Source organism: Lissotriton helveticus, chromosome 9 (genome assembly GCF_964261635.1).
Source record: "Lissotriton helveticus chromosome 9, aLisHel1.1, whole genome shotgun sequence".
Taxonomy (NCBI): domain Eukaryota; kingdom Metazoa; phylum Chordata; class Amphibia; order Caudata; family Salamandridae; genus Lissotriton; species Lissotriton helveticus.
Window position 1 is genome coordinate 881396072 of NC_136070.1, and position 27784 is coordinate 881423855.

At 43.7% G+C, this 27784-nt stretch overlaps 1 protein-coding gene across 1 annotated transcript in view; it reads right to left on the reverse strand.

Annotated features, from left to right (window-relative positions):
• The window catches only part of LOC144781950 (cytochrome P450 2G1-like), a 471871-nt gene that overhangs the window by 274740 nt on the left and 169347 nt on the right, over window positions 1–27784 (reverse strand). The window contains exon 3 of the mRNA XM_078661041.1: window positions 25579–25728. Within this exon, the coding sequence (XP_078517167.1) occupies window positions 25579–25728 (150 nt within the window). The remainder of the gene's footprint in view (window positions 1–25578; window positions 25729–27784) is intronic.

The following is a 27784-nucleotide window of genomic DNA, read 5'->3' on the forward strand; positions in this document are numbered from 1 at the left end:
TACACATTCAGAATGCTATAAGATTTCACCTGGTTTTGGGATTATGATTAAAGGGTTTATGGTAGAAAGCTCTTTGTTGTTGTTTGAGATTTATAGTTAAATTGGGCTAACAGATGGCCTTGCGGTAAGATAGCAGGAAATGTAAGGACATTTAATTAGAGGGTGACGGCCTGGTGGGTTTCCTGTGGAGATGGATTTAGCACACCCGCATCACTGAGGACGTTGTCCTTAAGCCCTGCAGTGGGTGGGTGGGGAAGGAAGGGTGGAAGGGAGGGAGGGATAGGCTGGGGGCAGCCTGGGAGGGGGGGGTTAACTACAAAAAGAGATCATGAGCACATGTTTTTTTTGTTTTATTCGAATGTGTGGTATGCTGGACAGTGGCGGAACGACATTCTGGCTTTCTTGATATTATGGAATGGCAGTTAGTATGTTAAGAGTTGGTACATTGAACGTCAGGGGTCTTAATGCTATAAATAAAAGGCAACGGGTGGCTAGGGAATTGCATTGGCTCAGCTGCGATATCATCTGCCTCCAAGAGACGCATGTTGCATGATCTAAACGGAAGCTCTTGACTGAGCTTGGATATAATGTTCTAGTTTGTACTAAGCAAACCTCTACGACTCGTGGGGTTGCTATATTAACTAAAAAGCATGTTATCGGTTCCGGGCGGATTTTGGAGGACAGTGCCGGTAGATGGGCAATTACAGAATGTATTATTGGCACTTTTAAATTTACGCTGTGTTCCATATATGGATCCAATTTTGATGAGGCTGCAGTCATAGAATATCTCAATGCTGAATTAGCTACCTGGCCTACCCCAATAATAGTGTGTGGGGATTTAAATATTAATCTTCAACCACATTCACTAGGCAGTGATGAATATGTGTATGTAGGAAGGAAGCCCAAAGTTTATAAATCATTACAAGCACTTCTTACTTTACATGGTCTGGTTGATGCCTGGTCTCATCTCAGGGGAGGTCACCCTGGCTATACCTTTTTTTCGGCCCCTCACCAGAAACTTGTGCGGTTGGATTATTTTTTAGTGCCACAAAGCCTGCTCCTTGGTGCACAAATGCAAGTATATCCACGCGCCACGTCTGATCATGGCCCCGTCGTCCTTTCTATTCAGATAAAATCCCGTTTCACAACGCCCCGGAAATTTTCATTCGATCGTAAGCTGTTGTTGGATGTAACTTTTCAGGAGTATATGATGGAATGGATTGCAGAGTTTTTAAATAATAATAGAGGGAGCACTGAGATGGGAATCATGTGGGACACGTTCAAAACAGCTTTTAGAGGGGAGGTCCTTAGCTTCGGATTATACTTGCAAAATAAACTACGCGCTAAGCTACAGGAGCTATATAGCGATTTAGGGCAGGCTGAAGAGCGGCTGATGCAGGATATACATTCAAGCATTGACATTCAGGACTCAGCAGCAGAGGTTGCCCGATGTAAGGCAAAGGTGAATTACCACTGGAGTAAGGAAGCTGCAAAAAAGTATACCACTAAGCGTCAGCTCTTATATGAGTTTGGGGAGGCAAGTGGCAGGTGTCTGGCCCAGAAAATGAGGATGAGTGAAGTAGCACAGCGAATTAAATGTATTAGAGATGTAGCCGGGCAAGTGGTAGAAAGTGAGACACAAATTTTGGAAGTTTTCAGACAATTTTATACCTCTTTATATGCCAGAGAAGAGTATGATAGTAGCAAAGCTATAGATTTATTAGGACAATTTTGCAAGCAAAACTTGGATAGTGAAACTATGGCCAAGTTAGAGGCTCCAATAACGATGTCTGAACTCGAAGCAGCAATCAATGCACTCCCAGTAGGCAAGGCAGCGGGCCCTGACAGGCTGCCACTAGAAATGTATAAATCTTTTTTCCAAGTATTAAAGCATGACATGTTAGCCACATTCAAATTGGCGCAGATTGGAATATACCCTAAAACGTGGGATGAAGCCAGTATAGTGGTTTTCAGAAAGAAGGGAAAACCTGCAGATCAACCGACTTCATACCGGCCTATCTCACTGTTGAACACTGATGGGAAAATCTATTCGAAAATATTGGCAACAAGGCTTTCAGGTGTGATCGCTTCACTGGTCTCTATTCACCAGCACGGGTTTATCCCTAAACAGGGCACAACTGATCATGTTAACCGGGTGATTGCTTTAATAGATTATGCAAACGGTCTAGAAATCCCATTGAGCCTCATTTTATTAGATGCCGAGAAGGCTTTTGACCAAGTCTCGTGGGCCTTTTTATGGGATGTGATGCGTTGTCGAGGGTTTGGACCAAAATATTTAAAATCGATACAGACATTGTACCAACAACCCAGTGCACGGATCTATGTAATGGGGCTACAATCAGCATCGGTTCCAATACGAAGGGGGACAAGGCAAGGATGCCCGTGTTCCCCATTGCTATTCGCCCTTTACATAGATCCGTTTTTAAAGATGATGGACAATAGCCCTCGGATTCCTCCAGTGAGGATACAACAGCAACAGTACCGGGTACTAGCATATGCCGATGATGTCGCTGTGCTTTCCCTAAAACCGGCTTTGGCAATGCCTGAGATTGAACATTTAGCAGTGGTATATGGCTCTGTATCCGGGTACAAATTAAACACTGCCAAGACCCAGATATTATGTGTTAATATCAAATCTTATACAGACACCCGGGTCCAATCAGAGGTTACATATTTAGGGGTGCAGATTTGTGCCTCTGCTATTATTATGGTACAATCTAATTGGCAGAAGTTACTCAGTGGGATTCGCAAACAGCTGGGTCAGGTTGAATGTCTCCATTTAACGTTAGTAGGTAGGTGCAACACTCTAAAAATGATGGTATTACCTAAGATTTTATATTTTTATCGGTGTGTACCATTAGAGATCCCCCTTGCATATATTACACAATTGCAAACTATTTGTATGAAATTTCTATGGTCACAAGGAAAGGAGCGGCGCGCAAAAAAGTATATGATGTTGCCAAGGGCTGTCGGTGGGTGGTCGGTCCCCGACTTTCTCTTATATTACTACGCCTGTATGCTTCAGCGTATGAATATTCTGCTTACAGGGGTAGGCCCTTTGGAGCCAGCATTACAACCCTCAATATATGGGTTACTTCTGGGTGTAGAAGCTAGGAACCGTTTATTTCTCAATTTCGACTGGAACTACTACAAACGTACTAGATTTAAGGTGGTAGCCGCTGCTTATAAAGTCTGGAAGGCATTAAGAAATCTTTATAAAATTGAAAAAATCTCCATATATACTGCATTGATTGCCCCGACTCTTCATCCCAATATTAGTTGGGATTGCGTAGTGGTGAATTGGCGAACGAGAGGATTAAGCATTGTTGGGGATTTATATATAGGAGAGGGTTTAAAATCTTTCAGTCAGTTAAAGGAGCAGTATAATCTGCCTACCACACATTTTTTTAAGTATCTGCAAATTCGTGAGTATTTAATGAAATCTAATATTTGTACGCTAACCAACCCTCTTATCGAGGCCAATAAGAAGGGTGCCCGGATCGGAGCACTTTATAATTTAATGTTAGAGGCAAAACCTAATGATTTGGGAGCACAAATGAGTAAATGGGAGAGTAGGTTAGGATGTCAAGGAATTCCGCTGGAAAAGTCAATTGAGCTGGCTAGACGGGTGCTTATATCTGCTAATCTTGTTGCACAACACTATAAAACTCTTTTTTATTTGTATCGCACTCCAGATAAAATTTCAAAGTGGGGTGGAGATCCTGACGGAAAATGTTTCAGATGTAATGCTCAACAGGCAGATGTAATGCATATTTTTGGAACTTGTTCAAAACTGAGGGAACTCCTTCGGCATGTAAATATGTTTCTATCAGAAATTGTGGGATCTCCTTGTCAGCTCTCATTAATGCAGATTTTGATCGGTACAGATATGGGGGGTCCTGCAGTTGCCTCTATTGACAAAACTGAGTATTTGATATTTGTTGCTACAGTGGTATTAAGGCTCTGTATAGCTTCATGTTGGTTAAAAAGTGATCCCCCTACATTTGAAGAGTGGCGAACCCGGTTCCTATATACATATAATATGGAATATAATCTCTATGCAATGAAGGGAAGACGGAAAAGGGCATTGGGGCAGCAAATCTGGGGTCCGGTTAGAACATATATGGATGCAGAAGATTGATTAATCCTGATTTTCTATGTACCATGTTTTTTTTTTATATAGGTATTCTTTTCATAGTACCGCTATGATGCTCTCTAGTAACACATATTGGACCCAATTTTGGAGTAATTTTTTGTTCTTAGTTCAATAGACAAGTTTGGATTTGGTTTTATGTTTATATTTAATGTGTACCTTTAAAGTGTAGTATGCTGTTCTGGCAATGCCACAATTGCTTGATGAAAAAGCTGTATGATATATCTCGTGCTCGTGATCTCCATCTCAATAAAGAAATAAAAAAAATAAAAAAAAAAATGTGGCTAGATTTTGGAGAAAACCACACAAAATGAATGCAGCACCTAACTAGGTAAAAGGTCAGCACAAACCCGTTATGTAGTACAATGGCACAGTAAATGTAGGTGAAAGGTTAGGTGACTACCCAAGCCTATATTGGGATACATCATGGATCATAGGATGTATGACATTACAACGCATGCTTTTACCAGGCATGCCTTTACAACGCGGTATTTACAACGAATACCTTCACAACGCATAGTGCTTTGGGGCGCTGGATAGTGAATAGTTTAATTTACTATTCCAACTCCAGTCCCCGTGGATAGTAGGGAAGGTGTTGGATAGTAAATTAAATCTATTCCCTATCCTAGAGCGCCCCCCAGCGCAAAGCCTTGTAATGGTTTGCATTGTAAAAGTTGCGTCGTAAAGGCACTGCGTGGTAAAAGTTGCGTTGTAAAGGATGTTTCCCTGGATCATAACACCCACTCATCATCTGGCAACATACTAAAAAGGGAATATCCTTCTAATCAAACATAAAACATTGTTAAAATGTTCAGAATAAAAATTTCTAAAACTTTATAAAAGTGCCTAAAAACTCTATAAGTCCTTTATATATGTTAAAAGCCCTATAAGTCCTTCGAAATATGTTCATATATGTAGTTTGAGTAGTTGAGAGCGTCTGAAAGCCATAATGCTCAGTAAGGGTAAAGAAGAAAAGAAAAAGAGAAAAAAGAATAGGAGTTGGACTAACGGCTAGGGCTGTTGCCCTCGAACCTGGGGAACTGGGTTCGAGTCTCGGCAATGACAGCTGAGCATCCTGTGATTCTGGGCAAATCACTTAATCTTCCCGTGCCTAAAAAAAATGAATGTTTCCTCATGTCATGTAACTGGTGCTATGTAAAGCGCTCTGATACCCGATTTGGGTCAAGTTCGCGCTATATAAAATTCTGTCAAAAAAATAAAATGTTGTTTAAAATTCCAATTTCGGTTGTTTTGGAAAAAGGCCACATTCTTCCCAGCACATGGAGAGCCAAATGTGTATGTGCCCTCTGTGGGAGAAGCAACATCACTGCTGCTTGCCTTCTCACATGACAGTCCCTGTACCACCTCACAGATCAGGACAATCGAGCAAAGATGATCTTCTTCAGTTCACACAGCCGATGCTGGGGAAGCATTTGAAACATCCAAAGTCTGTGTGCCTGTAGAAGAGCCTGTATCCAATACAATAGGAGCTGAAGCATCCCGTAGTGGCTCTAAGAAGGCCGACATCAACATGGGAATTCACTGAGGACATTGCACTATGTGGGCCTTTAACAGGTCCAGCTATACATCTACGTCTGTAAGCTCAACTGATGGAAGTGTGAGACAGAGATCCAACCTGCATTCTTGTTCTCAGAGCAAGCAGCGGAGAACAGGCAAAACACAGTCAATCCAGACTAGTCTGAATGATAGGAACCAAGACTCGCTTTGCTCCCGAAGTCGAGGTGTGCCCAGGAGCAGTACCATCCGGTCACAATAACGTCACTCCCAGAGAGTTTTTACCATCTCCTTGGAGACTTGGACATCCATTGCGTAGCAGAAAAATGTAAATCAGGATTCCCACTACCAGTAACAGGATTAGCGGAAGCCCTCCAAAAATGCTCCCAAATAGGGAGGGTATAAAAGTTGGAATCACTCCGAAGACTGTCTGAACAGGTGCATAACAGTCCAGGACCTATGGTCTTAAATAGGTGTACTATACCCTTTGTATCAGACATGTTAAAGATGTGCTGTTCCATTTCTCCAAAATGGAAAGGGCAGTTAGTCGGTACCAGTGGAGGAACTCGTACCCTAAAGATCAAAAGTCTCTCAGACTGAGGTTGAGGGCCCATCTTTCTGCAAAAGCATGACTTTTATTCTGCTCAAACTATCAAACCATAGAAATGAAACATTCAATGAAGGGCATAATGGCACTCTGACTGTGTGGGTCGGTGGAAACAATACTTGCATACTACAAGTAACCCTGGAACTTTGACTAGACATGCAATGCCTGGAAGCATCCCACAACAACCTTGATCATTCAGCATTAAGTACCTCCCATTTAAGAGCAGTTTGAACACTGGATTAGCTCTCGGCAGCTTGGCAACCCTTTAAATGACAGGATAATTTTGCAACTGAACTGTTACAGGCTCTGTGAAGTATAATATCCTGGTAAAGTAGAGATCCACTAAATGAAGTCTCGCAGTCTGTACTACAGAGAAACAATTCAGTGCCCCGGTTCCTTCATCTAAATCTATACAGTAATTCCCAAGATTCATGAATGGATTCCCTACCCATTGCTTCATACCTGCCTGCCTGGTGGTGTTCTAGGCAATATTGAAACTGGAAAGTTTTTACTGGCAATGTTATATGGCCATGAATTAACCATTCAGTGGATGGTGACTCTGCCACGGTGAAAGGTAATTGGTTTAATTTTTCAATGCACAACATGGTATACCTTGCATCACTTTGTGTCATTCTCGTCTGTCTCTCTGATAGATTATATGCAGAGAATAGAGATGTACTGTTAATATATCGCCAGGGCACATGACCAAAGAGCAATGATTGTAGCATCCAGTTTAATAATACAATGGATATTAACTTTGACAGTCCGTGTTGTAGGCTGGACAGATCCTGTTCCATTATATCTATAGCAGAAGATATAATGTTGCCCAGTGAGTCAATCCCGGATGTGAGTGTGGTCATGCCATTGTCAACTACAGCCAAAGCCTTTACTAGGTTCACTCTATTTCAAGCTATATCTCTGCAGGTTCCTATTGAGAGGCTTTCCAAATGTCAATATAGACAGTGTTGAAGAAGCATTTATGACGTGGTTTCCAAGGACCTAGCAAAAAATCCCTTAAATCCATGTAATCTGAGAGTAAGGACAAGTGTTGTTTACCTGTGACAGTGTTGAGGTTCTTTGCCAATCTAGGCATACCCTCCCAAAACAGTATGATGTCACCACCCAAGGATGTTCTTGTTGTACATAGTGTAAGTTAGGTCTATGGATACTAAACCCTTCGGTGGTAGCCTTGAATCTTGACTGACACCTCTTGGTGTCGATAGGCCAAACTAATCATCCCCTCAAATTCGGTTCTGTCGAATTGTAAGAAACGCCATGCCTGATGTCATCTAGTGTACTCTTAACATTTTCTATATAGTTTTGCTTAAGCATGGGCTGAAAATTCATTCAGTTCAATTTGCGGATTTTTGGCAATTTCGCAGTCCGCGAATCACGCAAAATTGCCCAAAAATCCACAATTCCGCGAATTCTTTTTGCTTGTTTGCGTTCAAAAATACAATCTCGCGCGCGCTGCATTCACTTACCTTGATTCTGAGTTTGCCAAGTTGTTTTCATCCCGCGAACAAGATGGCCGCGCCCAAAAACAACCGCATGGGTAAGTTCGCGGTAGCCGCGCTGAAAAAAAAACCAGCGAACACACAAAAATAAAAAATCTGCAAGTTCGCACAAATTCACGGATTTCGCGGACCGCAAATTCGAACGAATTTGCGTACCGCGAATTCGCAAATTTCGCAATTTCGAAATACAAGACGTGTTCAAGTCCTTAATCTTGGTTAACCCAAGAAAGGAAGTCTGTTGCACAGTGTTGTTCAGGAAAATCATCAGTTGTGACATGAGGAATGCTCTAAAAAGTGCCTCGGTTCTCTGAACCTGCCATTCCTTAATACCGAATACAGATTTCACGTCTACAGTATCATTTTATAAGTCAAAACCCTGTTCAGACAGTTGGGCAATAAAGGCTGCAGAGTATATCTGTTTTGTATTTGTAAGCATATTTTTCTGTGTAGATGTAGGTGCAAATTCATAATAATATGTGTGTGGATCAGATGTATTAAACCCAGAAAAATTAGCAAACTTTTGTGCACACGTTTGTGAACTACCTTTCAGTAGTGTTGGGCAATGTTCCCATTGGTGGCATGAACAACAACAACAGAAACCTCTCCTTAACATTCAATTACAAATTCGGGAATTACCTTCATCATCCAAAAAATACATTATCCCACTACCATATGAATTATTCTTTTTTTTATTTATCAAAAATATTTATATTTTATTCTTTTTTAGTAGGTTTATAAATATATTCATTTGTTTTTGCACTCAATCACAAACAGACACCTAACTAACAATCATACACAACACAATCATACTCCATAACATACTTAAGCTAATCAAATCAATACCTATTATAATTTCATTGATAAATATATAGTAACAAACAGAGCAACGGAAGCCCCATTGGTTGCATGTGAAAACATTACGTGGTGCACTGGTTTTATGCAAAACACGATGACCATAGTGTTGGTAACAATACATGGTGTAAAAATCAGATTAATCATCAAACATTTAATTTTTCATAAATGCTGCAGACAGTTCTAAATCAGACAGCATACTATGTACAGTTTTAAAATCCCAATCATCAGAGTATGTACTGGAGGTGATGATCTCATTTGAAAACATTTTGAATACATGTGGTATTTTAAAGAGTTCAGTGGGACCAAATGCATCATATGAAACTCTGTCCCAAATTATTCCATCAGGATCTGGAACTGCTATAATGTTCAAAAAGGACAGGTCTCTCTGTTCACGGTGAGATGACATATGAGTTTTCAGTACCATGTTCACATGTGATACTACTTAGGGTTCTGGGGGATAGTGTTGATTCAGGAGAAGGAACAAGACAGTCACTAAACCTATCCAGAAGCAGAGTAGGTACAGTATGCCAGTTGGTATTTAGAGCTGTAGCCATGGTGAGACTAGGTATATCTTTTTCAGTCAAAGGTAGAAATCATGAAGTTGTTCTTTGCGGGAAACTGGAGCTGGCAGTGACTTAGGTTCACTTGGATCCAGAGAAAAAGTTTTGAAATCGATTAAATAGCCAGATGCAATTCGATATATCTTTGGTAACTCAGCAGGTTTTGTTGAACTTGCAGATGACTCCTGTAGAGGGATATTCTTGTAGATGTCAGTGGTTGATTGAACTTATATATGTGTTTCACCTGTGTTTTGATGATGTTCAATTTCAATGGGAACAAGTTCCATTTAATTGTTGCTAATTTTATTACTACATATAGAAGACTCTTCAAATGTTATCAGTCTTTCTGTCTGAACCTCCTGTATCGTAACAAGAGGAGAGCGGCAGCTACTCAGGAGCCCACGTGGCCTGCTATTGAGAGTCCTCCACATAGTGTGGTTTGATTAGTTCAATGGAGATAAATCTCTTTTCTCTATTCCTGGCAAGAGGCAGAAGAAGTACTGTTCTTGTTTCTTCGACAGCCAGGACAGGTATATCTTTTCTGTAGGATCGCCCAAATTCTTTCTTGTCCACAATCTTTTCTCTGACCAGATTCCAGACTTTTGGGATCCAGGCAGGTCTTGCTGTTACTGATTTTACTTCCCCAGTGGCGGTTCGTTTTATTAGGACATTACTTTGTAGTGCCCGGAATTGATTGACTTCCTCTCAAACAGCGAAACAGTTATCGATGTCAAATTGTTTTTCATCTGCCACTGTGATGCCACAATCGAGGTCAGGAACCCTCATTCTCATCCCAAATGGGACTTCTTAAGGAGTACAGCCTCCTAGGGATCTTCTTGGCATGTTATTAAGTGCCCTCTGGACCCCATATAGGTGATTGACCCAACTACCACCCGTGCCTAATACCCTTGCGTTAAGGATTTCTTTCAATCTCGCTGCTCTTCCTCTCCACTATCGCATTTCCCTCTGGATGATGCGGAGATGAGTACAGCAATGCCACATCCAAACTTTCCATGGCTTCCTTATAAGCCCGAGAGCTAAATGTGGGGCCACTGTCAGAATGTAATGTGCCAATTGTGTATGTCCCTATAAAGACTCGCAAATCCTTTATAACAGTTTGAGCATCAGCCAAGCGCTGAGGCCAAACCCACAGGAATCTAGAGCAAGAATCCACTGCCATCAACATATACTTGTAAGCCTCATCAGATTGTAAAGGGGTGCAGTGGTCCAGATAGACACAAAACATATGTCTGTCTGATATTAGTAGTGGTGTTTGTGGTGGACGTGCCACAGTGGAGCCCTTCATCTGCTAACATATATCGCACTTAAGGACAAATGTTTTTGTCTGTTTTGTTAAATCTGGCCACTAATAATGTTGTTTCAATAGTGAAACTGTCACAGTAATCCCTGAATGTGCTGAACCCAGACCCTTGTGTACAGCTAGAATTAAACCTAATCTCCTATTCATGTTCGATATTACTCTACTCCTGGAATTTAAGCATATGGAATGTATTGCGCATCTAACTTGTAGGAGTACTTGAGTGGAATGCCTTTCAGCACGGCTGTGCTGTTTTTGCATGAAGTGATGACAGCTACCATTATCTGTCCATCTATTCTTGTACTAGAATGAGTGTCTGCAGCTACACCAGCAGTTTGCACTGTCGCCCATGCGGCTTTATCAGCAAATGAATTCCCTTCAACGTGAACGCCATCACGTTCATGACTCAGCGTGTGTATCACATGAGCCCTTGGCAAGTCTATTTCAGGTTTGCCAAATGTTCCCAAAGTAATTTGTGTTTTAGTGTGCAAATTGTGAGTCTTTAACCAAATTCTGACCCCAGTAGTGAAGATATTCATTGTAATACCTGACACAGTAAAATGAATCTGATCCGTATTTATTAGCACAAGTAATAGGGTTTTTAATTCTGTCAGCTGTGCTGTGCAGTCTCCTAGAGACTGTATCTTTGTACTGCTAGTGTAGAACTTGCCTTCCTGCAAACACCCTTTTACAATTATATAAGCTGTGCTGTATTGTTGTGTACTTCCTGTGGCAGGCTGAGCAGAACCGTCTATGTAAATAATGTATTCATACCGATCTAGAGGCATTATTTATTTCGGGAGAAGATATTCTTGTTCGTATTGCAGGCATGCTTGTGTTTTTGATGTAGAATCAGATTTGTAGTCAACAAATAGGTAGCATACAATAGGGAGCTGTAATCCTTCAAGCTTGAATAAACCTACAGCCAATACATAGGATATGCCTACTCAGTTGCAGAGTATTTCCCCTTCCCACTCCAGACGTCTCTGGGTAGATGTGATCAGCGGTCTTTGAGAAAGCACAACTGAACTACTCAGATTTGAATGGTAAATAAGAACCAAACCAACGTTGGCGGCGCTATGTCGCGTAGTTCCTATAAATCTATATACGATCTGCGTAATTAGACAACATAAACTGTGGGACGGGTGTCCAGACTGGTTCCAGACACCCCGCTGGATATGTTTGTCTTTATACCAGCTAGCTCACAGTGCCTCTATGAACTCCTCTTATGAAGCAGAAAATAGTTTCAGTCAACTCTTGAACATGACAACCCTGAACCCTCAGGGATCTGGGAAACAGCACAGTACTTTTCGATCAGTCAATCGTGTTCACTTTGTCTCAGAGAGATACACAGAATAAACGACGGGGCTGTTTTTCAATAAGCATTTATTGAACCAGCGTCATTTTAGTGTAAAATATGTGTGCTGCAGCAACCATAAGACTGAGAGATACACAGAATAAACAATGGGGATGTTTTTCAATAAGCATTTATTGAACCAGCATCATTCTAGTGTAAAATATGTGTGCTGCAACAACCATAAGACAGAAACATATGTATACGGTTAAACGCACCAAAAGAGTAAATAGATGGTAGATGTCTACCATAGTGCTAAAACAATATATATATATATCCGAGTCATTTTCCTTAAGGCTTGTTTCCAGCAGGCCTTCTGAAAGGAGTCACCGTCACTGTACCTGTGACTCGAAAATCTTTTAAACACACGGAGGCTGGTGGATGAAAGTACGGGAAAGTAGTTGAAATCTTCAACTTTGTGTGTGTTTTTCCCCAATACTGCGCAAAAGGACTGGCCCTGCAGCACCATGGGACTGGTAGTTCCTAATACTATGCAGGCAAAGGTAATGATGCGCAGGTGAGGTCACCATCATCGGGGAAGGAGGAGCCTGCTTTAAAGATCGACGAGCAGGCAAGACACAGTTTGGGAAAAGCAGCATTTGATAAAGGCAGTCGCCGAAACCGGTCATGCAAATTTCCAAACAAAACTCCTAATGAAGCCCGGTTGTGTCCTCTGTCTTCGAATCCTTTTGGAGGAGGAGATGTGTGTTTATTTCAACGCGCTGCCCACGGCGTTGCACAGGACCCTTTCACATTAGCAGTCAAGGATTCATGGGAACTTTGTGGATTTATCGTGAAAACGAACATTCCTTTGACCCGCCACCGCAGCCTCCGAGTCATTTTCCTTAAGGCTTGTTTCCAGCAGGCCTTCTGAAAGGAGTCACCGTCACTGTACCTGTGACTCGAAAATCTTTTAAACACACGGAGGCTGGTGGATGAAAGTACGGGACAGTAGTTGAAATCTTCAACTTTGTGTGTGTTTTTCCCCAGTACTGCGCAAAAGGACTGGCCCTGCAGCACCATGGGACTGGTAGTTCCTAATACTATGCAGGCAAAGGTAACGATGCGCAGGTGAGGTCACCGTCATCGGGGAAGGAGGAGCCTGCTTTAAAGATCGACGAGCAGGCAAGACACAGTTTGGGAAAAGCAGCATTTGATGAAGGCAGTCGCCGAAACCGGTCATGCAAATTTCCAAATAAAACTCCTAATAAAGCCCGGTTGTGTCCTGTGTCTTCGAATCCTTTTGGAGGAGGAGGTGTGTGTTTATTTCAACGTGCTGCCCACGGCGTTGCACAGGACCCTTTCACATTAGCGGTCAAGGATTCATGGGAACTTTGTGGATTTATCGTGAAAACGAACATTCCTTTGACCCGCCACCGCAGCCTCCGAGTCATTTTCCTTAAGGCTTGTTTCCAGCAGGCCTTCTGAAAGGAGTCACCGTCACTGTACCTGTGACTCGAAAATCTTTTAAACACACGGAGGCTGGTGGATGAAAGTACGGGACAGTAGTTGAAATCTTCAACTTTGTGTGTGTTTTTCCCCAGTACTGCGCAAAAGGACTGGCCCTGCAGCACCATGGGACTGGTAGTTCCTAATACTATGCAGGCAAAGGTAACGATGCGCAGGTGAGGTCACCATCATCGGGGAAGGAGGAGCCTGCTTTAAAGATCGGCGAGCAGGCAAGACACAGTGTGGCAAAAGCAGCATTTGATAAAGGCAGTTGCCGAAACCGGTCATGCAAATTTCCAAATATAACTCCTAATGAAGCCCGGTTGTGTCCTGTGTCTTCGAATCCTTTTGGAGGAGGAGGTGTGTGTTTATTTCAACGTGCTGCCCACGGCGTTGCATAGGACCCTTTCACATTAGCGGTCAAGGATTCATGGGAACTTTGTGGATTTATCGTGAAAACGAACATTCCTTTGACCCGCCACCGCAGCCTCCGAGTCATTTTCCTTAAGGCTTGTTTCCAGCAGGCCTTCTGAAAGGAGTCACCGTCACTGTACCTGTGACTCGAAAATCTTTTAAACACACGGAGGCTGGTGGATGAAAGTACGGGACAGTAGTTGAAATCTTCAACTTTGTGTGTGTTTTTCCCCAGTACTGCGCAAAAGGACTGGCCCCGCAGCACCATGGGACTGGTAGTTCCTAATACTATGCAGGCAAAGGTAAAGATGCGCAGGTGAGGTCACCATCATCGGGGAAGGAGGAGCCTGCTTTAAAGATCGGCGAGCAGACAAGACACAGTTTGGGAAAAGCAGCATTTGATAAAGGCAGTCGCCGAAACCGGTCATGCAAATTTCCAAATAAAACTCCTAATGAAGCCCGGTTGTGTCCTGTGTCTTCGAATCCTTTTGGAGGAGGAGGTGTGTGTTATATATATATATATATATATATATATATATATATATATATATATATATATATATGTATATCCAACACAAAGATTGTCCCACTTTAAAGAGCCAGCATTCAGGTAGGTTATGGAATTTTGTTTTTATGTTCAGGAAAACAGAGTAGAAAGATGAGAACAGAGTCCATGCTATTTACAAGCCTGACGTGTTTCATGCTCCCCATAGCATTTCTTCAGAGGCTTCAGCAAACTCTGTGTGAAGCTTTCAGAGTTTTTTAATGATTTGCACCTGCTCCAGTGGGCGTTAGCGCCCCCGGGGCCTGCTGGTGCTGGTAGTTCAATAAATCTTGCTGCAGTGAGCTGCTCCCAGAGTAAAATAATACTTCAAAGTTAAAACCCGAGTGGGTCTGGAAAATGTTCAAACTGCTCTGCGCTGCGAATGACATCCTGAAAAACGACCTTGCCTGCCAATTCCTGGTGTGTGCCATGTGACTGCAGCTTGGACCACTTCTATGTGGTAAGGGCTCTTCCCCGACCGGGACTGGTCGGTAAATAATCCAACACAAAGATTGTCCCACTTTAAAGAGCCAGCATTCAGGTAGGTTATGGAATTTCATTTTTATTTTCAAGAAAACAGCATAGAAAGATGAGAACAGAGTCCATGCTATTTACAAGCCTGACGCGTTTCATGCTCCCCTGAGCATTTCTTCAGAGGCTTCAGCAAACTCTGTGTGGAGCTTTCAGAGTTTTTCAATGATTTGCACCTGCTCCAGTGGGTGTTGGCACCCCCGGGGCCTGCTGGTGCTGGTAGTTCAATAAATCTTGCTGCAGTGAGCTGCTTCCAGAGTAAAATAATACTTGAAACGCGTCAGGCTTCACGAATTAAAGGACTTTGTCTTCCTCTGACTGCATTGCAACTCTGCACATTAAACGAAAATGAAAACCTACCTGCTTGTGGGCTCTCCGTGAAAGGGACAACTTGCGTGTGGATGTTTACCGGCCAGTCCCGGTCGGGGGAGAAGCTGCGCCACAGAGAGAGTGGTTCATGCTGAGACTACACTGGTGTGCAGCGTGATTTGGCAGAAAGGGTCGGTGTGCAGGAGTACACTGGCATTGCAGACCAGCCGAAACTCAATTTCCTGACCCACTGGGGTTTGAACATTGATTAATGAAATGTTAACACTAGGAGCAGCGCACTCGCGCTTAAAAAGAACTTCAAGCACCAGCATGCTCTGGGGGAGACAACGCCCACCAGAGCAGGTGAAATGGATTCAAAACTTGCTCCACACAGTGCCGTACATAGCCTCTGAGGAAATGCTCTGCCAAGCATGAAACGCGTCAGGCTTCACGAATTAAAGGACTTTGTCTTCCTCTGACTGCATTGCAATTCTGCACATTAAACAAAAATGAAAACCTACCTGCTTGTGGGCTCTCCGTGAAAGGGACAACTTGCGTGTTGGATGTTTACCGGCCAGTCCCGGTCGGGGGAGAAGCTGTTACTGATTTTACTTCCCCAGTGGCGGTTCGTTTTATTAGGACATTACTTTGTAGTGCCCGGAATTGATTGACTTCCTCTCAAACAGCGAAACAGTTATCGATGTCAAATTGTTTTTCATCTGCCACTGTGATGCCACAATCGAGGTCAGGAACCCTCATTCTCATCCCAAATGGGACTTCTTAAGGAGTACAGCCTCCTAGGGATCTTCTTGGCATGTTATTAAGTGCCCTCTGGACCCCATATAGGTGATTGACCCAACTACCACCCGTGCCTAATACCCTTGCGTTAAGGATTTCTTTCAATCTCGCTGCTCTTCCTCTCCACTATCGCATTTCCCTCTGGATGATGCGGAGATGAGTACCGCAATGCCACATCCAAACTTTCCATGGCTTCCTTATAAGCCCGAGAGCTAAATGTGGGGCCACTGTCAGAATGTAATGTGCCAATTGTGTATGTCCCTATAAAGACTCGCAAATCCTTTATAACAGTTTGAGCATCAGCCAAGCGCTGAGGCCAAACCCACAGGAATCTAGAGCAAGAATCCACTGCCATCAACATATACTTGTAAGCCTCATCAGATTGTAAAGGGGTGCAGTGGTCCAGATAGACACAAAACATATGTCTGTCTGATATTAGTAGTGGTGTTTGTGGTGGACGTGCCACAGTGGAGCCCTTCATCTGCTAACATATATCGCACTTAAGGACAAATGTTTTTGTCTGTTTTGTTAAATCTGGCCACTAATAATGTTGTTTCAATAGTGAAACTGTCACAGTAATCCCTGAATGTGCTGAACCCAGACCCTTGTGTACAGCTAGAATTAAACCTAATCTCCTATTCATGTTCGATATTACTCTACTCCTGGAATTTAAGCATATGGAATGTATTGCGCATCTAACTTGTAGGAGTACTTGAGTGGAATGCCTTTCAGCACGGCTGTGCTGTTTTTGCATGAAGTGATGACAGCTACCATTATCTGTCCATCTATTCTTGTACTAGAATGAGTGTCTGCAGCTACACCAGCAGTTTGCACTGTCGCCCATGCGGCTTTATCAGCAAATGAATTCCCTTCAACGTGAACGCCATCACGTTCATGACTCAGCGTGTGTATCACATGAGCCCTTGGCAAGTCTATTTCAGGTTTGCCAAATGTTCCCAAAGTAATTTGTGTTTTAGTGTGCAAATTGTGAGTCTTTAACCAAATTCTGACCCCAGTAGTGAAGATATTCATTGTAATACCTGACACAGTAAAATGAATCTGATCCGTATTTATTAGCACAAGTAATAGGGTTTTTAATTCTGTCAGCTGTGCTGTGCAGTCTCCTAGAGACTGTATCTTTGTACTGCTAGTGTAGAACTTGCCTTCCTGCAAACACCCTTTTACAATTATATAAGCTGTGCTGTATTGTTGTGTACTTCCTATATATGTATATCCAACACAAAGATTGTCCCACTTTAAAGAGCCAGCATTCAGGTAGGTTATGGAATTTTGTTTTTATGTTCAGGAAAACAGAGTAGAAAGATGAGAACAGAGTCCATGCTATTTACAAGCCTGACGTGTTTCATGCTCCCCATAGCATTTCTTCAGAGGCTTCAGCAAACTCTGTGTGAAGCTTTCAGAGTTTTTTTAATGATTTGCACCTGCTCCAGTGGGCGTTAGCGCCCCCGGGGCCTGCTGGTGCTGGTAGTTCAATAAATCTTGCAATTCTGCACATTAAACAAAAATGAAAACCTACCTGCTTGTGGGCTCTCCGTGAAAGGGACAACTTGCGTGTTGGATGTTTACCGGCCAGTCCCGGTCGGGGGAGAAGCTCCGCCACAGAGAGAGTGGTTCATGCTGAGACTACACTGGTGTGCAGCATGATTTGGCAGAAAGGGTCGGTGTGCAGGAGTACACTGGCATTGCAGACCAGCAGAAACTCAATTTCCTGACCCACTGGAGTTTGAACATTGATTAATGAAATGTTAACACTAGGAGCAGCGCACTCGCGCTTAAAAATAACTTCAAGCACCAGCATGCTCTGGGGGAGACAAGGCCCACCAGAGCAGGTGAAATGGATTCAAAACTTGCTCCACACAGTGCCGTACATAGCCTCTGAGGAAATGCTCTGCCAAGCATGAAACGCGTCAGGCTTCACGAATTAAAGGACTTTGTCTTCCTCTGACTGCATTGCAATTCTGCACATTAAACAAAAATGAAAACCTACCTGCTTGTGGGCTCTCCGTGAAAGGGACAATTTGCGTGTTGGATGTTTACCGGCCAGTCCCGATCGGGAGAGAAGCTCCGCCACAGAGAGAGTGGTTCATGCTGAGACTACACTGGTGTGCAGCGTGATTTGGCAGAAAGGGTTGGTGTGCAGGAGTACACTGGCATTGCAGACCAGCAGAAACTCATTTTTCTGACCCACTGGGGTTTGAACATTGATTAATGAAATTTTAACACTGGGAGCAGCGCACTCGCGCTTAAAAAGAACTTCAAGCACCAGCATGCTCTGGGGGAGACAACGCCCACCAGAGCAGGTGAAATGGATTCAAAACTTGCTCCACACAGTGCCGTACATAGCCTCTGAGGAAATGCTCTGCTGAGCATGAAACGCGTCAGGCTTCACGAATTAAAGGACTTTGTCTTCCTCTGACTGCATTGCAATTCTGCACATTAAACGAAAATGAAAACCTACCTGCTTGTGGGCTCTCCGTGAAAGGGACAACTTGCGTGTTGGATGTTTACCGGCCAGTCCCTGTCGGGGGAGAAGCTCCGCCACAGAGAGAGTGGTTCATGCTGAGACTACACTGGTGTGCAGCGTGATTTGGCAGAAAGGGTCGGTGTGCAGGAGTACACTGGCATTGCAGACCAGCAGAAACTCAATTTCCTGACCCACTGGAGTTTGAACATTGATTAATGAAATGTTAACACTAGGAGCAGCGCACTCGCGCTTAAAAAGAACTTCAAGCACCAACATGCTCTGGGGGAGACAACGCCCACCAGAGCAGGTGAAATGGATTCAAAACTTGCTCCACACAGTGCCGTACATAGCCTCTAAGGAAATGCTCTGCCAAGCATGAAACGCGTCAGGCTTCACGAATTAAAGGACTTTGTCTTCCTCTGACTGCATTGCAATTCTGCACATTAAACAAAAATGAAAACCTACCTGCTTGTGGGCTCTCCGTGAAAGGGACAACTTGCGTGTTGGATGTTTACCGGCCAGTCCCGATCGGGGAGAAGCTCCGCCACAGAGAGAGTGGTTCATGCTGAGACTACACTGGTGTGCAGCGTGATTTGGCAGAAAGGGTCGGTGTGCAGGAGTACACTGGCATTGCAGACCAGCAGAAACTCAATTTCCTGACCCACTGGGGTTTGAACATTGATTAATGAAATTTTAACACTGGGAGCAGCGCACTCGCGCTTAAAAAGAACTTCAAGCACCAGCATGCTCTGGGGGAGACAACGCCCACCAGAGCAGGTGAAATGGATTCAAAACTTGCTCCACACAGTGCCGTACATAGCCTCTGAGGAAATGCTCTGCCGAGCATGAAACGCGTCAGGCTTCACGAATTAAAGGACTTTGTCTTCCTCTGACTGCATTGCAATTCTGCACATTAAACGAAAATGAAAACTTACCTGCTTGTGGGCTCTCCGTGAAAGGGACAACTTGCGTGTTGGATGTTTACCGGCCAGTCCCGGTCGGGGGAGAAGCTCCGCCACAGAGAGAGTGGTTCATGCTGAGACTACACTGGTGTGCAGCATGATTTGGCAGAAAGGGTCGGTGTGCAGGAGTACACTGGCATTGCAGACGAGCAGAAACTCAATTTCTTGACCCACTGGGGTTTGAACATTGATTAATGAAATTTTAACACTGGGAGCAGCGCACTCGCGCTTAAAAAGAATTTATGCTCTGGGGGAGACAACGCCCACCAGAGCAGGTGAAATGGATTCAAAACTTGCTCCACACAGTGCCGTACATAGCCTCTGAGGAAATGCTCTGCCGAGCATGAAACGCGTCAGGCTTCACGAATTAAAGGACTTTGTCTTCCTCTGACTGCATTGCAATTCTGCACATTAAACGAAAATGAAAACCTACCTGCTTGTGGGATCTCCGTGAAAGGGACAACTTGCGTGTTGGATGTTTACCGGCCAGTCCCAATCGGGGGAGAAGCTCCGCCACAGAGAGAGTGGTTCCTGCTGAGACTACACTGGTGTGCAGCGTGATTTGGCAGAAAGGGTCGGTGTGCAGGAGTACACTGGCATTGCAGACCAGCATAAACTCAATTTCCTGACCAACTGGGGTTTGAACATTGATTAATGAAATTTTAACACTGGGAGCAGCGCACTCGCGCTTAAAAAGAACTTCAAGCACCAGCATGCTCTGGGGGAGACAACGCCCACCAGAGCAGGTGAAATGGATTCAAAACTTGCTCCACACAGTGCCGTACATAGCCTCTGAGGAAATGCTCTGCCGAGCATGAAACTCGTCAGGCTTCACGAATTAAAGGACTTTGTCTTCCTCTAACTGCATTGCAATTCTGCACATTAAACTAAAATGAAAACCTACCTGCTTGTGGGCTCTCCGTGAAAGGGACAACTTGCGTGTTGGATATATATATATATATATATATATATATATATACATAAATACATGACAGTAATAATGTGTACTCCTGCGATGCTAACCCTAACTCGATGTACTGAAATGTACCTAGCATATTTGTAGGTCTACAGCCAAGAATCCCCGTAGAAAAGAACTAACCCTATTTCCTGGTGTGAGAGAATGAAGGACCTTGTCTTGGTCTCAAGATGGACACCTTGCGAGGGATGTCAGACCACTGCGTGCTGGAGTGTCTACATGCAGGAACCTCAGCGCTTCGCGACAGTGTTTCAGCATGGAAGTATTTCTCCTCTGCCCGCCCCAGCAAAGATATGGTGTTTATATACCGAAAAGGTACTCTCAGGGATTCACCTTCCTGTGTAATGTCGGCTGAGGGTGACCAAAGGGATGTCCCTTATACATAGTTGTTAAACAGAAGATGCAGAATATGGTAGTCCTTGTGATTCTGAGAATCCTCATGCATAATAAATTAGGCAATTTTTCTTAGAAAACAACACAACATTTATGCGCCACCTAACTAGGTAAAAGGTCAGCAGAAACCCATTAGGTAGTACAATGGTATGGTAAATGTAGGTGAAAGGTTAGATGACTACCCAAGCTTATATTGGGGTACATTACAAATCATAGAAGTCCAGTTGTTTAAGGCTTAGCTCATGGGCCATTTTCTTTTCCTCCATGACCAGCCTCTCTTCTAGAGCCTGCTCCTCCTACAACTTTGCAAGCTCTGGCTTCATCTTTCTCTCCTCACTCCTGTCCTACAGCTCCTCTGGGGAGAAGTTCCTAGATGACACATTGTTCCCTGCACATGAATGGGCTTCCAGGCCTAAGAAGATGTTACTCCTCCCCAATAGGTTGCATGTGAAGAACCTCAGACGGGTCTTGCTCCAATTCTTTCTCAGATGCTGAGCCTTTATCCTCATTATCTGTGTGGTTCTGGTGGGCTACTGCCTATTCTGTCAAAGCTGTTTTTAGGTGTACTTTCTTAGCACTCCCTTTGGTAAACAACCTATTCTTCTGGCAATACCCCTTGATCTGGGCCACTGTGTTGCTCTCTAGGTTGGCCAGCTCAAACTTGATCTGGTCAGGTGAGTTTACAGACAAAACAGTAAAAATGGTAATTAAGAAAAACTTGCAAAAATCAAAAGGTGTCAACCAGGGAGAATTGATTTGAATTTATCTACATATGTTATAGTTGTGTACACCAAGTCACAGTACAGTACTGCACAAACACAAGTCCTATCCTCACCGCTGATTACCAGTGTTAGACATTAGGGGTCTAATTTACTAGTTTTGGCATAGGGCAGCACTGCAAGGCTTCCAGCTGCGCTGCCTTAAGTCAAAAGAAAAGGGTAGGAATGTGCTGTATCTATGAGATATGGTGCATTCCTTAATTATTTTTCTTTACGGAGTTTTATATAGCGCAATCTTGACCCGGTATCGGGTATCAGAGTGCTTTACGTAGCACCACTTGCGTTACATGAGGGCACATTCATAATGCCACCATAACAGTATACAGAAATGGCAAGTCATAGTCCAAGCCAATGACTCCAACCTGCACCAATTTGAACTTGTCTCCCCCAAGTTACGTAATTCCATCTCGACCCTGTCCAACTGTCCCACCCCTTCCCTGCACGCCCCCAGAACCTGCCCAAGAAAGTATGGCCATGAAACTTTCCCCAAGCTGAACTCCTCAGACCCACACCCCACCCCATGCCAGATCCTTCTCTACCCCCAGTCCCTTCCCCCACCACACCACACACCCGAGACATCGCACCCTGCCCCACCCACTCACCCCACCCAAAACATCTACCCCAACCCAGGTATCCGCGCTAACAAAAACATCCGCCTAACCAATGCCCAACCCTCAGACAAAACAACACCAATACACTTGAGAAACACCCTCCACAATTCCCCCCACCACCACCCATCGGAAGATGCATGCCTCTCCATTTCCCCTAATCCTTCCAACCCTCGGAAACCCTAGAAAAACAACTCAACGACTTCTTACCTATGACCCCTACGCACCTCATAACCATAACTGAAAATATATCCCTTCCCCACAGCCAAATCAACACAATCACGCAGGGCATAAACAAAATTCTTCTCAACACCAATGCGCCCCAACACTCAATATTCCCCTTCCTCATAAACATTAGTGAGTCACCTAAACTGCCCAATTACCAGTCGACCAGCTGGCGCTCCATCCCTTGCAGAACCTAATCTCTCAGACCAAGAAGAGCGAGTCCTAAGATGTCTCTTAGAAAGGCAACAACACTTGCTAAAACATACAACCCCAGAACAACCCAAACGCCCCTTCCAACATACAGGTAATCACCGGAAAAGGTAGAGTCAACAACCAACCTAGGTCTACAAGACTTCACTCCCAACACACAACCATTCCCCAAGTATGTGTCCTCATGTAACGCAATTGGTGCTATGTAAAGCTCTCTGATACCTGATACCGGGTGAAGTTTGCGCTCTATAAAACTCCGTAAAAAAAAAAAAAGGAAAGGAATGCATCGTATCACATATTTTACTGCGCTGGCACACAAATGGCTGCCTAGTGCCAACACAGGCACTCTTACACCATGGTGCAAGGGTGCCTGCATTGAAAGACACACCTTCCTTCACAAAAGGAACTGTTATGCCACTCCTGGGGAGGAGTAGACTTTTTACGCATTCTCAGGTTTACAGCATGTTGTAAATCTGGTAATGTGTCAAGTGCCATGGACTTTACGTGGGTACCCCCTTCCTAATGCCCATTGCATACCTCTTTATCACAGTGTGAGACAACAGAGTGATTTGTGCTGGGTTGCCTCACACCTTATTTACAAGGCCAGGAAAAGTCATGCAGAGTGGCTTTATCTGGTCTTGTAGATATGGTTCTGCAGAGTGTGCCACTGGAATATCAAAACAGTGATGTTCCAGGGGCACAACGGGCTTGAAAATATGTCCATGTGTTTCTGGTTGCAGAAGTGTGCATGCTGTCCAAGCATAAACCCAAGTCCTAGTCATGGTAAGTCATATGCATGCCAATAATTAACCCGTGCTCACACTCAGGTAGCTTGGCACAGAGCAGGCAGGCTTCACTTAAGAGGCAATGTGTAAAGTGTTTCTGCACCACTTCAAACAGTAACACAGTCAAAATTATCACAAAAAGACTCCACACCAGTTTAGAAAAATAAAATAGATTGTGATTTTATAAATAGAACAATACCAAAACAACAAAAATCCAATAAGTAGAAGTTGAGATATAAGTTTGTAAAGCACAAAGGAAAACATAACGCTTAGAAGCAATAAGCTGCTATGGGGTTATCTGGTCATGGTGGACCGGGGCAAAGTCAAGAGTTCAGGCTAACCATGATGGAGTGGGTTAGATACAAGAGCCACGCATGGCCTGCTGAACAAAAGTACTTTAAAGCTGGTCGCAACAGTGAGATGCGGGGTGCCGCCGAGCGATGCATCGGTGTTGATCCCGCAGTCGAGGTGATGCATTGATTTTCTAAGTGTAACAATGGTGATGCTCTGGTTCAGAAGGTGAAGCTCCCATTCTGAGATGCGTTGGTTCAGTGTGCTATGCACCAGGTTCTGCCAAGCAGTAGAGGGGATGCATTGCTTGTCTCTCCTGCAGTGGCAGTGAGGTGGTGGTTCTGATGCGTCTGTTCCGATGGTGATGCAATGGTTCAAAGTGTGGTGCACCGGTTCTGTTCCAGCAACAGTAGCGATGCATTGATTCTGCCTCACACAGCTGAGAATGCATTGGTTCCACTGGAGCAAGCACCTGGATCCACTTCCAATTGACCAGGAACAGGAGCAGTGGCATGACTGTGATATCCCTGAGTCTTAAAAACAGGAGGCAAGCCAGCATGCCCTTGGAGATCACCCTGGATTCAAGCAAGAGTCTAGTTCTTCCTCTGCAGGGCAGAGGGTAGCAGGCAGCAGGGCAGCATAGCAGAAAAACAGGTATTTCTGAACAGCAATCCAGCAGAGTTGCAGTCCTTGCGGTAGCACACAGTCGTTCCTTCTGGCCGTGTTGTTCACAGGTCCAGTAGTATGGTAGGGTTGAATACCCATTACTTATACACACGTGACTCTAAAGAGGGGTCTTTAAATTGCACAGAGGTCTTCCCTCCCAGCTCTTGCTTTAGAATCACTACAAGGGAGTATGCAGCCCTTTGTGTTTCGACTGGACACTGCCTCTTCAGGTGTAAGTGTCAGCTCCTCTCACTCATCCTGCCCAGGATGACCCATCAGAATGTGGATGGCCTATTAGTCACACCTAACCTTCCTTTATGTGTGGCTGTCTAGAAAGTATTCACAAAGTTCAGCGGTCACCCACCCAGTCATGTATTGGAGACAGGCTGCAGGCACACAGAGCTAAGAGGAGAGAAATGCCATCTTTCTGTGGCATTTCTAAAATAGTGATGATAAATTCAACTTTGCCTGCAAAGATGATTTATCATTACCGTTCCAATGATATGAACTATGACAGAGCTACTCCTTCTCAATCAGGAATTACAGCTTATAAGTGTAATAAGGAATCCCCTATGTGTTAACCTATGAGAGGAATAGGTCTCACAGTAGTGAAAAATGAATGTGGGTGCTTTTCACTACCAGGACATGCAAAACTTAAAAGTGCATGTCCCACCTTTTATTCACACAGCACCGTGCCCTATGGGCTGCCTAGGGCCTGCCTTAGGGATGACTTATATGTAATAAATGGAGGGTGTAAGGCTTGGCAAGGGGTTTTTAAACCCATATCAACATGACAGGAAAACTGCACACACAAGGTCTGCAGTGGCAGGCCTGAGACATGTTTAAAATACTACTTATGTAGGTTGAATAAGCAGTGCAGCAGATCCACTAGTAGCATTTAATTCACAGGCGCTGGGCACATGTAGTGCACTCTACTAGGAGCTTAAATATACATTACATATGCCAATTGTGGATAAGTTAATCATACCATGTTTTAGGGGAGAAGCAAAAGCATTTTAGCACTGTTTGGCAGTGGTAAAGTGCACAGATTCTGAAGGCCAACAGAAAGCAATCTGAAAAAGGTGAGGCATACAGGCAACACATTTAGGGGAGACCACCTCACGGCTGGCAGATCTAACACAAACCCATTCTGTTTTCAACTATTTTGTTCAGGAGTTAAAACAAAAAGGAAAAAATCTATTTTATTACCGAATGATCTTAGAACTTAACCATAAAATAATTCATACACATACCTTCGGTCTTTCTGAAGAAGTCTACCATGCACTGAGCCTCTTCACTGATTTTGTCTTCTATGACTGTTTTTCCCATACCCAGGTTTTTCAGGGTCTTGAAAGAAAACTGAGAGAGCTGCTTCCATCGTTCGTTATTAGCAACAGTCATTCCTGAGGATGAAGCAAACATTTGTAATATCCATGCACTCTCAAATACACACACTTACTCTTCATGCATGTTTACATGTCAACCCAGTGCTCATGAAAGAATATGGGTTGAGGTCAGATCTTAAGTGCAATATTTTTTATGATGAAAATGATGGGTCATGCAGGATGACTAATGGCTGCCCTTGATCATCATTCATAAGGTGCTTAAAAAGCTAAAATGAATCCTGGAAAATGTTCCAGTGCCAGTTCCCCCCTACACCAGTTGAGTGCATCAAGCAATTCTGACATTCTCCAGTGATGACTTTGGATTTGCCCCAGGCAATACTTTGTTGATAAAGTATATGATCACAGTAATAATTTTACAGAACAATTCTCACAAAATATGTCTTAAAACAACATAGTCAGTCAGTCATAATCACTTAATTCGGTTAATTAAAACCATAAAATCATATTATGAAAATCCATTTTAAAAACAACGATAAAACGTGAGCAACAGGCAGTGTGTATTAAACATGATAACAAATCAAAATCAGGGTCTTTACATAATTACACATTTTGACAATCTCTTGATCATAATAAACAACCAGTTCAACATAAAATTCATTATAATTTAAAAAAGTGGATGTATACCAGATCATTAGGTCCCTCTCTTTTTTCCTTATTCTGACCGCTCCAGCCAAAAAACTAGCAATGTTAAAAGTTTCCCAGCCATTAGTTAACATCTGCAAATATATAAGAGCTGGCCTTGCCTGCAGAAAGCCTTTGTTCTTTAAAATTGGTAATATAAAAAGTTTTGAATATGTAAAAAATGCTCGCAGAACAAGACAAAGTGCAATGTGTCCTGGGTGAAAAAGGTATCACAAGTGGAGGGACCCAAATCCTCCACCTTTCTTCACCCCTGGAGTTCAGCAATTAGAAAGTGCAACTGATTAAATCTAAATCTTACTAAAAGCAGGGGTGGGGAATTCATATCTCCCGATGCCCGATACATCTAGATTTTTTACAAGGGCAAGAAGTTTTAATTTCTATTTTGTCCGAAGGACAAGTAGAAAGTCCTACAGTAATCCAATACACAGCTGTTGATCTCTGTTGTTCATATCCAGTTAATGAGAAGCTCGGAGCAGTTTATTGGCACTGACAGGACAAAAGCAAAAGCTAGGGCATGCACTTTCACTTTCCCCAGAGCAGAAGAACATGATGGAGCGAAGTTCAAAGTTGCAGCTACCTCCGACTCCAGCATGTACATCCACAGCACTATCAGGCTCTCGTGTGACTTCTGGGCCCCATCCTGGTTCTTTCATTTACTTTGCACATGAGACAAACATCGAGCTTCTGCAGCTCCAGAACACCCACAGCACTGGCATGCAAGAGACTGCCTTTTCTGCCTCTTGCTCCCCCCCCGCTCTGATTTGAACTTGTGAGCCCTGCCTTTTTTTCTCTGCTTCACCCTTGGGCCTCTTACGGCCCCAAGATTCCTCCACATCCTCATCTCAGGGAACTACTATAAAGCAAAACCAAAGGTGGTGATGGACGGAGTGTTGACAATACAAACACTCACCCCCAGTCAACTGATCTGGGTTTAATCCATCACCGTTCTTTAGATCACTCCGCCACCCCAGTTCAGACATGGCCATATGCAAATCAGGGTAACCCTGTGCCTCATGGGAACAGTCCAGCCCGAACCGCAAAGCCATGTCTTCCCTGGACCGGAATCAAGCTTCCCAGGACCGGTTTCTAGCATTACAGCCGTCTTCAGCCGGGCTTGCTTGACTCCAGTGGCAAAGTGAGCAAGGGGCTCACGTCTGAGCATACCCTGCCAACTTAGGGCGAACAAAGAAAAACCAAAGGTGGTGATGGACGGAGCGTTGACAATACAAACACTCACCCCCAGTCAACTGATCTGGGTTTAATCCATCACCGTTCTTTAGCTCACTCCGCCACCCCAGTTCAGACATGGCCATATGCAAATCAGTCTGACCATGTGCCTCCACTACTACTACTATAAAGCACCTTGTTTTCCCTTCTCAAGCAGCTCGTGCACACCCCCTTTGCCTTCACT